Raw genomic sequence first — 17,056 nt, 5'->3', positions numbered from 1 at the left:
CTCAGGTGGCCTATTTAATTGATCATCTCACTCCCAAGTTATTTTCAGGGAGGAGCAGATGACTCCTCAGTTCTTATTGGGTTTAGTACACTGCTAAATATTCCATAAATATGATTAGTAGTATAGGTTGGCAATCCCTTATTTGAAATGTTGAGACCAGAAGTGCTTCAGATTTCATTTTTTTAAATTTGGAAATTTTTGCATAGACTCCCTAATATAATAAAATTTGAAATGCCCTAAAATCTAGAACTTGAAGCCCATAAAGAATTTGGTTTTGGATTTTTTTAGATCAGGAATTCTCAAGCTTCATTATGAAAACCTTCTACAGTAGATAAAGGAGACAAGAGTCTGGTGATTTGGAAGAAACAGCAGCATGTAAAGGATGTAGGACACAGGGGAAAAGTAAACCATGCTTGCACCAGGAGAGGTGTCCACCAGGTGTCTGCTGCTGAACGTCTCCAGTGTGCCAGCCAGGCTGGAGAGAATATAATTGCTGCTGGGCACAGGGAGTCAGATTACCTGCTTATCACCTTCTATCAGAACTTCATCCACCATAAACCAGTGCTGTGGAAAAATGGTCTGTACCCTGTCACTTATATTTTAAATAAATGCTGATTGGCCAGTAGCAAGGCAGGAAGTAGAGGCGGGGAAATGAGAATTCTGGGAAGAGGGAAACACAGTCTGCAGTCACAATCCAGCCTCAAAGGACGCAAGATGTGACTGCCTCACCAAAAAAGGTACCAAGTCACGTGGCTAACTCAGACAAGAATTATGGGCTAATGTAAGAAGATATAAGAATTAGTTAATAAGAAGCCTGAGCTAATGGGTCAATCAGTTTATAATTAATGTAGACCTCTGTGTGATTTCTTTGGGACTTTACGACTGTGAGAACCAGGCAGGACAATGACCTGGTGGGACAGAAACCTCAGTCAGCAAATCGACTTTTTCCTCTGCAGCCTCTGGCTGGGCCCCAAGCCCATTCCCAGCACTGGGAATCAGAATCTTGAGAGAATCCAGCAAAGCCTTTTAATATACACTCTCCATCTCATAGTCAAAAGTATTCACATTCCAGAGTTGCACAGACAGAGGCAAGAACTTCCTTCTTGCAGTACTCAGCAGGGGACTAGCAGTTCTGAGACAAGAGGGTTATGCTAACAATTGGAGTCAAGTTGGATGACATCAGCACTGGAAAAACACACCAAGAAAAGTCAGAGGGAGTGAGTGAAAAGGGCATTCTGCTTCATGAGCAGAACAGTGATAAATGGCATTTCTTACACAAAACATGGTGACCACCTGACTAGTCTAACTACACAGAAAGATAGAGGAAAGCTACTAGCTTAAAGAGGGCAGTTAAAAAAAAAAAAGCTCCACAAGCTCCAGGGAAGAAAGTGCTTCTTGATGGGATGGGATGGGACGGGACGGGGCTGGATGGGACTGGATGGGACTGGATGGGATGGGACAGGATGAGAAATTGCCATGCAGTAGTTGAGTTAAATTGAGTCAATTTAGCTTAGTTGGCAGATGTGGAACAGGAACACGCAGAGTCTCAGGGAGTAAAAGGTGGTGCAGAACCAGGAGATGAACATCAAACATAGCTCTGGGAAACACCATGCTATGTGTTTGTAGGGAATAGGTACTTGGCTGTGTGAAACATCCAGGGTAACCTTGGCTCTGACTATAACCTACTATAACCTTTTCTCATCTGGGATGGCAATTCTAACCCTTGTCCCACAAGGCTTAGTGCTAACAGCTACCACAGAGACAGTGGTAAGGTGACAGACAACTGGTCTGACTATCACGGCAGAGATGAAGACATATGGGGGCAGGGCTTCAGTAAAGTCAAGTGAAAATCCTACAATCTCGTGGTCACTGATTGCAGAGCAAAGGCTGTCAAGAGTGCGCAGACCCTACAGAAAGCATGTTTAGCTGGGCACGGTGCTGCAGTCAAGTAATCTTAGTTACTTGGAGGCTAAGGCAGAAGAATCTCAAGGTCAAAGACTGTCAGGCCAGCTTGGGAAATTTGGAAAGTCCTTGTCTCAAAATAGGAACTTAAAAATATCTAAGGATGTAGCTCATGGTGGAGCACTCCTGCTGTGTATGAAGTTCTCAGATCAATCTCCAGCACTGTGTACACAGTCTAATGCAACAACCTCCCTACTTTGTGAGGGGAAAGGGGTTGGTTTTACAAGAGAGGGTTTCTCTGTAGCTTTGGAGTCAGTCCTGGAACTTGCTCTGTAGCTCCAGGCTGGCCTTGAACTCACAGAGATCTGCCTGTCTCTGTCTCCCGAGTACTGGGATTAAAGGCATGTGCCACTACCACCTGGCAACCTCCCCTACTTTTTACATGCTAACATAACTCCGCTATATCTAGCTGGCACCATTAAAAGTATAGTTTATACATTAAAGGACGAAGTTTTGATGCTTCAAAGACTACACCCTCTTCCAGGTGAAAATAAGGGTCTACGGAACAATTGTATCCCTATATTCTAAACAGCTCACACACTACACATCTGTGTCAGCAACACAGCTAAAGTCAGACATCCAGAAGATGATTGAGGTATCCTGTGTGAAGACACTGGGGACAAGAAGGGCAGACAGTGATGTTACAGTTTTTGAGACAGAAGCTGTATCAGGGCAAGTGGAGCACCTCCACCCCGAGGCTTGACTATAGAATCATAATTCTAGACAGTCTTCAGGTCTGTGGTGGTGAGAGCAGTTTCCACACCTAGGGTCAAGCCATATCTGCTCACTCAGAACAGTCCCCCCTCAGTGTGGTGCTGCTCCCAATTAGTCAACCTCTAGCTTGCTCACTTTGGAGCCTGGCCCAGTAGTACTTGAGCTAGGGTGGGTCACTTGAGGATGCCCAGTGAGGTAGGGCTACAAGTTAGTGGGGTGACCTCAGCCAGGCTTTGATGGTTTGGGTTATTTCCTCCTACTTAACTCAGTGGGCACAGTTTGAGTCACTTTGTGAGCTCCTTCCCAATTGGGTGCCCGCCACAAGAAGATGTACCCCCAGAACAGTTAACATATCCCCTTCCCTTCCAAAGAGCCAGGCAACAGCTAAGTGATTTATAGCCATCAATAGCTTTTGTTGTCATCAAGTATGGTAATTCCTTCAGGCTCTGGAGGCTTCCTGCCCAAACACCAAGAAAAAGTCTCAGAGAGCAGGGGAGTAGCAGTGACGACAGATCAGAAACACTTAACTATGAAGAGCATAGCCAAAAGCTGAGTGAGCCAAACATGTTCTGGTCACCTGCCAGGTAGCTGCCACAGGTGAATGCCATAGGCACTTTTCTTCAGGTTCAGACCCAACCTGCAGTCCTGTGGCCTGCTTCCTTGTAGGGCTAACATGTGAGTGTCACAGGCCTAGTGCCTGAGGAGGATGTTTATAGCAGGCACTTGCCACTCTCACTTTCTGAATGTGCCTAGTATCTGGACCAGCATGCTGGTGCAGAAAGGCTGGGGCTCACAATATACTGGACAGCAAAGGTGTGGCTTATTCATTCAAAGGGGGATAGACCCAAAGATCACAGTCTTTTCTGGAACTTCTTGAAGTGTTAAAAAGGAGCAGACTGGCATAACTGGATATCAACATGTAGAAGAATGAAAATAGATCCATGTCTATCACCATGTACAAAACTCAAGTCCAAATGGATCAAAGATCTCAACATAAAACCAACCACAATGAACCTCATAGAAGAGAAAGTGGGAAGTACACTGGAATGCATTGGCACAGGAGACCACTTCTTAAATATAACCCCAGTAGCACAGACACTGAGAAACAATTAATAAATGGGACTTCCTAAAACTGAGAAGCTTCTGTAAAGCAAAGGACATGGTCAACAAGAAAAAATTGGTAGCCTACAGATTGAGAAAAGATCTTCACCAATTTCATATCAGATAGAGGACTGATCTCCAAAATATACAAAGAAGTCAAGAAATTTGACATCGAAAAAACAAATAATCCAATAAAAAAATGGGATACAGACCTAAACAGAGAACTCTCAACAAACGAATCTCAAATGACTGAAAGACACTTAAGGAAACATCTTTAGCTATCAGAGAAATGCAAATCAAAACAACTCTGAGATTCCATCTTACACTTGTCAGAATGGCCAAGATTAAAAATACTGAGGACAGCTTATGTTGGAGAGGATGTGGGGTAAGGGGAATGCTCCTCCATTGCTGGTGGGAGTGCAAACTTGTATACCACTTTGGAAATCAGTATGGCAATTTCTTAGAAAATTAGGAAACAATCTACCTCAAGATCTAGCAATACCGCTGTTGGGTATATACCCAAAGGATGCTCAATCATACCACAAGGACATGTGTTGTTCAACTATGTTCACAGCAGCATTATTTGTAATAGTCAGAACCTGAAAATAACCTAGATGCCCCTCAACTAAAGAATGGATAAAGAAAATGTGGTACATTTACACAATGAAGTACTACTCAGTGATAAAAAATAATGACACCTTGAAATCTGCAGCCAAATGGATGGATCTAGAGAAAGTCATATTGAGTGAGGTAACCCAAACCCAGAAAGACAAATATAACATGTATTCATTCAAGTGGCTTCTAGGCATAAAGCAAAAAAAAAAAACAACAACTAACCTACAGTAAACAACTCCAGAAAACCTAAACAACAAAGAGGATCCCAAGAGAGACATACATGGATCTACATAGGAAGGAGAAAAAGACAAGGTATCTTGAGTAAATTGGGAGTGTGGGGGTCACAGGAGAGGGTAGAAGATGAGGGGAGAGAGGAAAGGGGAGAAAAATTTATAGCTCAATAAAAACAATAAAAAAGGGAAGAAAGGGGGAGCAAGCCTCCTTGGGTTTGGAAGTTGCTTACTGACCATGTGCTCTAGAGGTTGGCTCTGGGGTACAGATGTGTGCCTCCCTCCATAGGTGCCAGAGAAGGCTAAAGAAACAACTTGGGTCAGACCAAGAAATTGAAAGAAAAGTATAGTTGTGACCAGTATAGATTCTGAGACAATTAAAATGTTGATGACCCCTCAATCCCCATCCCATCATGGTAAGAGATTGTCACCACATGCTTTGTACAAAGCAACTGTAAGGAAATGACTGAGGGCTCCAAGTCACTGGATCACTGGAGCCCCAAGAGCCCACAGAAAGGAAAGAACAGCAGTTCATTACAAGCAGGTAAGGAGAAGGAATGGCAGAGTTAGGCAAAGGCAATTTTACTCAAGTCATTTAATACCACCCTGTGCCAACCAAGAGCATACTTTTTTTTTTTTTTTTTTTTTTTTTTTTAAAAATAAGGTCTCTGTAAAAGCTGAGAAATCTTTAGTTGGGAGATTTCTTGGTATATTGAAGTTCTTTCTGTCTTGTGGGAAAATCTCTTGGGTCATCTTTAGGTAGTTATTTAGGCTGCAAAGGGAGGAGTGTGGCAAGAAATGAGAAAGTTCTCAGGCCCATGGTAGCACTTCCCAGCAGTCTCTAGGGACTGCTAGGCTTGGGTCTCTGTGCTCTTCATTTCTCTGCTTCAGGGAATGCAGAAAGATTCTTTCTGTGTATCTGTCTAGGACTCATAAACTGCAAACAAGGCAGCCGAGAACGCAAAGTACTGTGGATCCTTCCTGCAGTCTGAGCAGCCTGGTCGAGAAGACAGACCACAGCTGCTCTGGACACCACCTGGCAACAGACAACAGGAGACAGAATGGCCTAAGAGACCTGAGCCTAGTGGTCCAGGAGGCCATGGAGAGCTACCTGTAGCCCTCTAGCACTGCACACAGGAAGGCATGGAGGATTCCGTTTAGTTTGAAATCCTTGACCACCTGAATTTACATCCTTGGCAATGAGTACCAGGGAAATGGGGGAGGGGCAGATGTGAGCACCATAGGGAATTTATAAGAATAGGCTACTGCAGAAAGAAGCAAAAGGACAAATAAACTAGTGGGGTGGGTTAGCAACTCTTCTAGGGTATCTTTGTGATCTTGGGGGTTGTATACTCAAGGTTCACTCACGGAATCCAGGCATAGTAAATGCCCTGGGCTCTGGAGGTTTACAAATCTCCCTGAATTTCTGTTTACCTGTAGAATCACACGTTTCTGTAGCATGTTCATATGATATATTCATCAGGAATTTCTTTACTATCTCTTGTAATGTTAAGCAGGATCCAGAACTCAACTCTTCTGATGGTTTTCTACTAATTTCTTTGATTTATGTGACTGTCACAGGCTAAGGAGTCATAGATAGTATGAGTTTAAGTACAGTGACATCAAACAGGGAATGAATGTCTATATAACCATGGAATGGCTGAAGAATCGGCCATAACATTAGTCCCTAAGAGACATTTCCAATAAGAAACAGAATAGTTTACTGATGATTCTGTCTGTGATTATCACAAATCTGGAGACCCCTGGTCATCGACTCTAGAATCACACTGCCTTAGGCATAGCCTTGGAGCAAAGTGACAACCAATGTCACTTGTCTTGGCTAGAGACCAAGAACCAGAAAGTGATGCTAACTGTTAATTTCTACTCCTCCACATAAAGAACTGCAGGGGCATTAGGCTTTGCTCCTGCTTTCTGGTCTGATATGTACAATAGGTACAACTAATAAAGGATTCATATCCTGAATAGGCAGGAAAACACACCAAGGAGAAAACCAGAAATCAGGCAGGAAATCTGAAAAGGCCTGGGCTCTCTCACACAATGCTGGTACAATGATATAGGATTAGCAGTTTTATTCCTAGGTCTACCCTCAAAGAGAATATGTGCACATGCACCCAAAGGCATATGTAAACAGAATTATCTGTAATAACTTCAAGGCAGAAACAACTGAAACACTGATTAGATTAATGCAGGGTAGATAATCAGTTCTCTGTTTTTGAGACAAGAGTTTATGAAGCTCATGATGGCCTCAAATTCACTATGTAGCTAAGGAAGACCCCGAACTCTGGATCCTCCTGCCTTATATTTGCATCCTAGGTCCCCTGTTACTGAACTGTTTGGAAAGATAAAGTGTGACCTTGTGAGAGTAGGTGTGTTCTTGTTGGAGCAGGTGTGTCCCTGGGGATGGACTTTGAAGTTTCAAAAGCCCAAACCAGGTCCAGCATCTTTCTTTCTCTCTGCCTACTGCTTATGGATCAAGCTCTCAGCTACTGCTCCTGTGCCACACTTGCCTGTCATTATGCTTCCTGCCATGATGATAATGGACTAACCCTCTGAAACTGTAAATGCTTCCTTTGTAAGAGCTGCTTTGGTTACGGTGTCTCTTCCTAGCAATAAAACAGTGACGAAGACAATTGCCTTAAACTATATGCTTAGTGCTTGCAGCTTTTCTCTATGTACATCACGTGGTTGCAAAGTCATATTTACAAATGAGTTTTCTGTACAAATTCGTTTTCTAGTATGCACCACAGAAGAAAACACAGTGGAATGCCTGTCACACAGCATGCTGGAACATGGACCACTGTGTTTGTGTATATGCACTGATGAGTCTGTGGCAGGTCAGTGGCCAGCACAATCAGCCCATTTTTCTGGCTTTCATGTTCCCTTGCTTTGGATAGTTCTGGCCTGAGAGGGGAGCAGTAGCTGAAGGGCTAAGTACCAGCTTGGTAGCACGAGAAACCTCTCGTAAGAAACTTTAGGGCTTCATGCCTTCAGCCCCATCTCTCCTACTTCCCAGTAAATCTGGGAAAAGGATGCTGACTCAGGCCCACTGATAAATATCTTGGTCATGTGTACACAGATTACATGTGTACAGACTGCAACCCTGAAGGTGCTACATGCAAAACATGAAGGCACTATAAGCCCTGATGCAGGCAGGAGTGGCTACCCTAGTCTTGCTGACTTCCCTGTCTCAGATCTCCAGGCAACTTGGCGTCAGTTCTCTAGTTGCTCTGGGCCCATGCCTGCTGTGCACCTCATGGAGGAGGCAGTGTCTGCTAGTTCTGCTTCTTAGATACAACTTGACCTGGGACAGAGAATCCCTCGGATCATGGGTTCCCTTTTCTGTGAACTGAGAACATACATGCTTTCTTACCTTCTATTAGGGAAAACAAATGCAACTAAGCATTGTGTTTTGGTACCCAGCAGTATCCTAGCTGCTCCTGCTGCTGTCTCATTCTAGGTAGTAAAAGCAGAAAGAGCCAAGGCTTTCCCTCTGTGTGGTAGGCAGTGGGGAGACATTAACCCCAGAGTTCAACCTTGGAAACAGGAGTTGTATTGGCATCCTAGAGGTACCAAACTCCACCTGCTGTGAGGGGTCACAGAAGCCCACACCTGCACTGTGAGTGGCTGACTCCCACACACATATCCCAGCTGCAGCTGTCCCTATGAGGTCACTTCTGGCACTTCTGGCTGTGCTGCCTTTAGCTCCACAAGCCCTTTCTATCTCTTAACTTCAGCTCCCCTTTCTCCTAACCTGGGACTCCACAAGGAACAAGAAAGTCATTCTTTATTCTGACCTGGCGGCATCTGCGTTTGAGGGAGGCCTGGAGGTGCTCACCCTCTGCCATAAATGGCTCTTAGGTAACACTGTAGTTAGCTTGTGGAACTGGTAACAGTTCCAAGCACAGACAGAAAGTACCATTTCAAAAGTGCTGGGAAATGCTGATGCTGGTTTGAAGTTGTCAGGGGCTACTGGGAAGTATTCCATCTGCTTATTCAGGGGGAAGAAAGAGAAGAACCAAGCAGAGGAAGAGATGAATTAAACATAGGACTTGATGCAGAATCCTTTGCTCTCCTCCCCAGGGATGGTACCCAGGTAAAGGTGCACTTGGATCCCCTGTGATGAAGTGTGAATGATGATGGCCCTAGAAGTGGCTGCTCAGTTCTGACTTTGTCTCTTACTGCTGCTGCTTCTTGAGTCATGTTCAGCAGTCACCAGATGTGTGCGGAGCCCAGACACAGGACAGGCCCTAAAGAAGGGAAGTCACCTCCAAAGGTCATTGGCCCTGGGGCTTCCAATAGACTGGCTGAAGTGACTGGGGAGTCTCTACCCAACCCCTCCATTCCCTACTTTTTTTCCCAGTGGCCAGACTTGTATAGAGGCCTATGACTGCTTTGCCAGTTTCCTGCCTGCTTTTCCTATTTTATAGGTGGTACATTAAACCTATCTTGGCCTCTCCTTCCTGGCAGATGTGAACCCATCCAGATAGGATTAGAGTTATTCCAAGAAACAAGCAGAACAATAAAGGCTGGAATCACATTTGTAATACCAGCATTTAGAAGGCTGAGGGTGGATGATTATGAGTTTAGGGTCAGCTTGGACTATCTAGTAGACACTGTCTTAAAAAAAAAAAAGATCCAGGGGACCAGCTCCTTTACTATGTGGTAAGCAGTGGACAAAGTGGTATGTGGGCATAGACAGGGTCTGTGGGACAAACATTTGTTCCACTGACTCAAAGAAATATACCAGGGATAATCCGGGAAGAGGGCTTTGTATCACTGGACACCTCTGTGGGGTGCATGTGCACAGGCCGGGAGGCTGTCTGATGGAAGAGTGATTCTGCTCAGGTCTAACAACATGACAAGCAGCTGAAGGCCAAGTATGAGAGCAAGAGGTCTCTTTGGTCTGTCAATTTATAGGAGAATGGAAGGTGTATGGAGGCCTCTCTCCTCAGACATGCCAGGATTAAATGCCAGTGCATTGAGGACACATGGGGTCTCCTAGGGACAAGAAACTGTATACCAAAGCAGAGGTTTCAGTATCTGAAGAGGTGCATAAAGTGTCCAGGAAACAAGACTAGTTGCTTAAGAATTGATTTGAGGGAGTTTTCTTGAAATACAGAATATGTAACCTTGGAAAAGATGCCAGTGATGAGACAGTTTATTCCAGGTAGCCCTGAGAAGCCTGATAAAATTGATAGTTAAGGGCCTCAAATTGATTTTGTGGATGGAAAGGAATGAAAGGGGCATAAAATGGCCAAGTTGGAATGAACAGATGTATTACTTAGTTCTAGGAGATCCTAACAGAGGGGCCCATAGTATATATCCTGTCTATCCCTGCTATTACCTAAATAACATAAGATGTCCACAACATAAGATGTTTAGTGGTGGTTCTCTTCTGCAGATCATAGTGGACAGCAGGAATAGGTGCCATAGTGCTGGGACAACATGGGCTTCTGAGGGGCCAGGGCTCTGAGTACCTTCATTTCCTAACTGTTGCTATTCCATATTTGGACTTAGGCATTCTAGATAATAAAAAACAAACAAACAAACAAGAACACCAACAGGGTAGAGTCCTGGGAAGGGTAGGGAGTCGGTCAGGCTCATGAGTTCCTCCATGCCTCACCTCACAATTCACATGCTGGGAAGAGTCTGTGTACATCAGAGTGCATCACACATGACTGAGGCCACCAGCACTACAGTCAGTTGTCAGCCTCTTCTCTGATCACTGCCCTGCTAGATACACATCTGGATCCAGATCCAGATGCTGGCATTGAGAAAACAAGCAACCATGTTGACAATCCTGCTGGGAAGTGGAAAGAAGGATGCTGTGGGTATCTTGCATTCAAGGATGAAGACACATGGTCAGCATGACCGCCTAGGAGAGCACCCACTGAAGAGACAAACCTGAGACTCAGGGAATTGAGAATAGACCCCCAAGATGGGCTAAAGACAAACAAGTGAGTGTCAGAAAGGTGTACTGAAGCATTTGATAGCTATACTTTCTAGGTCATGGCTCCTGTATGATTTCCTCCACAGATGCTTCCTCTGACAAGCTTTGCAGGGCACCAAGACTGAATTACACAAACAACCCCCTAAATGATATTCTGCTGGAGGCTAAGGTCAGATAAGGATGTAGAGTTTGGCTAATTTTTCATATTCAAAGTCAACCTAAGCTGTCATTAACGCTGAGCATGGTACCTCTAAGACATGAACTTGAAGGAAAGACAGCTAGTACTCCTCTCCTACTAAATAAGAACTCTGCAAATGCCTTTCCAAAGAGCAGAGAGCTGAGCCAAAATTGGATCTAACAAAACTTTCTGTTGCTACAGCCTGTATGCTGGAGCTGTCGCCTACTGACAATCAGCAGGAGCAAGGCATGAAGAGCAGTGTGGAGCAAGGAGAGGGAAGCACAATGGTATGCTACACTGTTTATGGCTTACGTGTCTTACTCCCAAAGAAAGTTTGCCCAGCCACCCAGATACCTGCTAAGTTCTCCCATCTTGTCCATGGCTCCAAAGAATCCCAGACTGACTTTATTGCTCACTTGAGTATAGTAAGAAACCAAGATAGTATTTTGAATACAATGGCTTTTAGATGCACTGGAAATGCCTTCTAGACCTAGAACCATACCAGAAGGAAATGGAGGCACTGAGGATGCCCAGCTGACATTTTCTATAATTCATGTGGTGGGAACTGGGGTTATGCAATAGCAACTACAGTATCTGAGTAAAGATAAAGACATAGCAACGACACCTGGAAGGCAATCTAAGTGCAAATGTAGTCACATTAACGTATCTTCTGCTCAGATGTGAGCAGTGAGTTTTTGAGGAAGGCATGCTCTTTACTTCTGGGAGATAATGGATGGCTCTGTTGGCAGGTGCCTGTTTACATAGTTTGGATACTGATAAGCAGGCAAGGGATTAGCATGGGGTGGGTGGGTGGGTAGGAGGGTGGAGTCTGAAAAGGAAAGTTCACTTTCAAACACACTTCTTACTCATTGCTATTTCTCTCACACATTTTACTTTCATGTATGTGTGTATGATGTATATATGTATATATGATGTGTGCTCTGTGTGTAAATGTCCATAAGTGTGTACCACAGAGCAAATGTGGAGGTCAGAGGACAACTTCAATGTTGGTTCTCACCTTCTACCTTGTTTGACACAGGGCTCTCTGTATACCAGGCTGACTAGCAGGTGAGCGTCAAGGACTCTCTTCCCTCTTTCTCCAGTCCCACAATAGAAGTACTGAAGTTACAGAATGGTGCTATTGAACTTGGCTTTATGTGGGTTCTGGTGTTCAAACCCAGGTCTTCATGCTTTCACAGTAAGTACTTTGAGTCACTGCCCCAGCCCCTATACAAGTCCTTTTCTATTTATATTCAAAGGCAAATGAAACTTTGTGGGGAAAATATTTTGTGTGTGTGTCAGACATTTTCTCACACAGTAGCAAAAAGTTTGAACCAGACAGCCTGCCACAGCTATTCTGCATGCTTAGGCGATGCTTCCCGTTGAGTGGGTGGCTTACTTGTTGCTGTCTCGGTACTCATAGATATGACATCCTTGAGGCATTCCAGTCTCATGGTCCAGAGTAAAAGCAAGCTTCAACTAAACAAAGAAAGAAAAGAAAAACAAGTAAGTTTTGGCTCAGTGAAATGAAGAAATCAAAATCAGTTTCCTCCAGTGAATGTGTTGTGGAGAACTTCAACCTCTTACCCTAGAAGAGTCCACACCTCACAGGAACTCTGCTGTCAACAAAGACTGTCACCAGGAACATCTTATGCACTGGGCATGTAACCAGGATCCATGAAGCACCTTTTGTGGCTGACACTGAGCTAGCAGAGGACACAGGAGCACTATAACAATGAAGTCACCTTTGTAGATCCCGCAGTCTCTCATAGGAGTGGGTAACAATTAAACCTCTATACTAAGGAATGTCCAGGTATATGGAGAAGTTTAAATTGAAGATAGTTCTTAAAACCTTCATGGGGTGGGGCAAATGCAACTTGTCATGTTTCTAGGAAAGCTGATCTAGACAAAATAGAGCTGTGGGAAGCAGGGGTGACTAGACCACAGGTGAAGGGAGCAAAAAGTTGTCCTGGGCAGAAGACACAGCATGTATATAGGTCCCGGAGCAGGAGCTGAAGAAACTGAAGAAGGGCTAGTGAAGCTCGGTCCAATAGATATAAGGACCACAGTGGGTGTTGACACGGTTGTGGGGAAACCAGGCAAAATTTGCAGGACATTCTTGGCTATACTGGAATCTTTGACCTTTGTCCTAACATCAAAGGAAGGTTCCCGATCTGCTCTAAGAAAGGGGTGAATGATGCCACCACAGTTCTGTTTGGGAAAACCCTTCTGACTGGCTACTGTGCTGTCTGCAGGAAGAGGAGAGAAATGGGAGCCCACATAGGGCTGTTACTAAGGTTGAAGGAATGGGAGTGGGGTCTGCAGGCTGGGTAGGTGAGCTGGAGAGAAATGGACTCTGAGATCTAAATGGCAGTAAGTTTTAGAAATAGAACCAAGAGGATGTGCTGATGGATACGGCGACAGAAAGGAGGTTTTGATCTGAACAACCAGGTAGGTAAGTATTACACTGCTGGGAGGGAAGGAAGGTCAAAATTTGGTTAGGGACATGTTGTCTTGGAGACCCCATTACTGAAGATGAAGAAAGGAATGGGAATCCTGGTTTCTTTCAGGAAGCTGGCAAGGAGATCTCAGGTGAATACAGAACTCCACAGAGCTCAGGCAGCATTACTACAGGCCTTGCTGGAGCTCAGGGCTCAGGCAGCTTTAGTATTTCCAAATGCGCAGTCAATAACCATCTTTACAAATTCCCTAGGCTTTTAAATCACCAGGGAAAATGTAACTACATTGACTTGTGTTAGGGGACACATTGTTATGACTTTTCCTGTAGATTATTAGCACAGCTAATGATCTGCACCATTAGACACTGGACAATTTCTCTCTCCCTCAGAGCAAAACATGCTCTTGGGAATGGTCTGTCCTCTTACTGACCCAGATGAACATTCAAACCAGAAACAAATTCTTCTTCACCACCACAAAGCCAGGAACTTCACTGGAGTCAAAGGCATGCTTTTCGTACAGAGTATACCTTGGCTCTAACCAGGCCTCTATTTCAGTTAAATAAAAATAATAAAAAGAAAAGAATTTAGTTCAGCTACTATGGAGGCACCTCAAAAAAAAAAAGACAAAGAAAAAGAAAACAACACACTACCCTATGGTCCAGTTCTACCACCTCTGGATACACGCCTAGAGGAGTCAAGGCCAGCACAACACAGACACCTGTGCATGCACCTGCACTGCAGCAGTCTCCTCACAGCACAGACACCTGTGCATGCACCTGCACTGCAGCAGTCTCCTCACAGCACATCCACAGAACCAGCCCAGATGCTCACCAAGAGACGAGTGGATAAAGAAAATGTGCAAAAACCATGCTGTGGAGTTTTATTCAGCAATAAAAAGAGTGAGGGCTGGGGAGATTCCCCAGTGGCTAAAGCACTCTTTGTTTAAGTGTGAGGACTGGAGTTGGATTCCTATAATTCTAATCCTGGGAAGTCAGAGATGAAGATCTCCAGGGCAAGCTGGCTTGAAAGACGAACCATAGCAGGGAGCACTGGGTTTGATGCCTCAAAAAATCAAGTGGGAAAGCAATGAGTATGGTTCCCAAACCTCCACATGTATGCACATCCATCCACACATAAACCCACATGTGTACATGTGTATATAAAAAATAGAAAAAGAACTACAACAAAAAGAATGAAACTTGTCACTTGAGGGAAATGGATATTAAATGAAGTAAACCAGACCTAGAGAGATAAATTAATTTTGTCTCATACGTAGAATCTAAACTGAAAAAAACATGAGAGCAGAAGTGCTTCTACTGAGGAAGGGCTAGGGGAGTGGGGACAAGACACAGTGATGGCTGATGAATATGATCAAAGTACATTATATATGTGTATAAAAATGTCAAAATGAACCCATTATTTTGTATAATTAATACAAACTAAAAAACAAGGAAATATTAAAAATAGGTGTGGTTGTACTTGCCTTTAATTCTAGCACTTGGGATGCTGAGGCAAAAGGACCAAAGTTCAAGGCTATCCTGGGCTACTTACTGAGATTCTGTATCAAAAAGAATGTTCCTCCCAAAAAGCAAAATAACCCACTGTGCAGCAAATCAATTATAACAAGACACTAATCACAACCGCAACCTTTTGCCCTTTTGTCTTCACTTACGTTTTCTAGCTCAGGCACTGTGTTGGTTTTGTCCATTAAAAAGCAAAAACGAAAACAAACAAACAAACAAAAACCAACCTACACTCTTTTGCCTCAATATTTTAAGCAATGGATTTGTGGCTTAGAAATCTGGTCAGAAATGTAGGGGAAACGATTCATTGTGAAGCTGTTTGCCTCAGTATTATTACTGCATTGATTCTAATAGGACCATCAATAGTGGCAGGGGTGGGCGGACAATGACAGGCTCCACTGCAGTCCATGTGGGAGAGCAGACGGCCATCTTTATGATGGTTCATGAAAAATTCTCACCAACTTGGGAAACTGGGGGTGAGTGACTAAAGCAGGCTGCACATTTGACTGCACAGCATGGAAACTGCAAACACTGCGTCAAGGGGTTGAGAGAAAGAAATGAAAACAGTACAATAGGAGGTGCCCTGGGATTCTCCACTTTATCTGCTTTGTCCAGGTTCTTCATGACAAGGTAGTACTACTTTAATTTTGAGCAAAGACTAGCATGCTTCTAATCTTGTTTTATGTCTCTCCCCTCTGTTATCATGAAAGGGGGAGCTATTAGGCTGTTTTAGGGAGGTAAAGGGGCTAAGCTGATCAGGGCAGCTACATGCAGGGGCATCAGGAAGGAAACCACAGCAGGGGTCAGAGGAGACACCTGGTCATCAGGTAGCGATGGCCTGATGTGAGTGGAGGCTGAAGAAAGGCTTTGAGAAAGGCCATCATGACAAATTAAAGAGATAAAGCCTGGACCTCAGGCAGGGTTGTGAGGATGGGGGGTATCCAGAGACAGCTTAGAGCAAGACACATCAAACCATGTGATGGGACTCCTAGCCCCAAAGGTGAAAAAAGGAGGGATGAAATTGACACTGTGGTCCTCAGTCATGAAACACTGGTAAATGTGATCACAGGAGAAGCTCCAAGGTCAGAAAACTACAGAAACAGCAATTTGGAGTGGTGGTGTGGGGAGGGGACAGAGAGTTACTCAGTTCTTGAATAGGGTACTCATATTTATCAAATGCATGGCCTGTGAAGGCTTTCCCTTATCCTGATGACAACCACTTGAATTAGCTGTCATAACTTCTTTGTAATAGATGAGGAACTTGGGGCTGAGAAAGATTAAGAATTAGCTAGGTTCAGTGATAAATGCCTATAGTCTTAACACTCAGGATTCTGAATCAGGAGGGTCAGTTTAAAGAACAGCTTGGGCTACATATTGAGATCTTGTTGAGGGAGGGGTGTGTGGAGATTGCTCAGTTGAGGGGGTTAAGGAGATAGATTAGTTGGTAAAGTACTTGCCTTACAAGCAGAAGGACCCGAGTTTAATTCCCAAAACCCATGCTTTAAAAAGCAAGGTATAATGTGCATCTGTGAGCATGTCTGTAATGGTGTTGGGAAGGTAGAGACAAGTAGACCCTGCGATTCGATAGCCAGCTATTACAGGATCATCTGTGAGCACGTCTGTAATAGACTTGGGAAGGTGGAGACAAGCAGATCCCTGGGATTCAATAGCCAGCCTGTCTAACTTACTTGAATCCTAGGCTAGTGAGAGACAAAAAATAAACAGCATCTGAGGATAAACCCCTGAGGTTGTCCTTTCGTTTCCACATACAAGCAGATCTGCACGTACACATATACATATATACATACATATATATATGCAAATACATATACATGTGCACATACATATACACTCACACAAACAAAACATTAAGGTAATCTGTCCACAGCACAATAGGACCAGAGTTTTAAATCAAACCCATGCTCTTCTCTTGACTTGTTGCCAGTATCATGGAACTTTGCTAGTTTGGATATGAAGGGGGAAAGGAAGTGTCACAGACACTGTTAAAGATTCTCTGCCTCAGACAGTAGGGCAAATGGTATGGCTACTTCCACAAGCAACGAGGGATGGCAGGCTTAGGAGAAGAGTTTGGGTCCCATTTGGAGTTGCTGATTTATTTGTTGTTGTTGGGGATGGTGAGAAGGCTGCTAGAGATGCAGTCCTGAGGTTCCCAGGTGGTAAAGTATCTGCAGGTTTTATCTTGTAAGATGACAACGTACTGCAGTGGATGAGACTTCTTAAGAGTGTGGAAAAATAAGGATCTTAGTGGAGTCCTGAGAAACACCTCTGTGAAAGAGCTGGGA

The 17,056-nt window shown here is 44.0% G+C and overlaps 1 protein-coding gene across 5 annotated transcripts in view; it reads right to left on the bottom strand.

Moving 5' to 3' along the window:
- Dis3l2 (DIS3 like 3'-5' exoribonuclease 2) overlaps positions 1-17,056 on the bottom strand; it is a 329,266-nt gene that overhangs the window by 18,071 nt on the left and 294,139 nt on the right. For all 5 annotated transcript variants that reach the window (XM_085697205.2, XM_085697193.2, XM_085697207.2 and 2 more), the window contains one exon: positions 12,171-12,250. In XM_085697205.2, the coding sequence (XP_085553331.2) occupies positions 12,171-12,250 (80 nt within the window). The remainder of the gene's footprint in view (positions 1-12,170; positions 12,251-17,056) is intronic.

Source organism: Myodes glareolus, chromosome 1, assembly GCF_982192425.1.
Source record: "Myodes glareolus chromosome 1, mMyoGla1.1, whole genome shotgun sequence".
Taxonomy (NCBI): domain Eukaryota; kingdom Metazoa; phylum Chordata; class Mammalia; order Rodentia; family Cricetidae; genus Myodes; species Myodes glareolus.
This window is presented reverse-complemented; position numbering and strand designations above follow the sequence as displayed.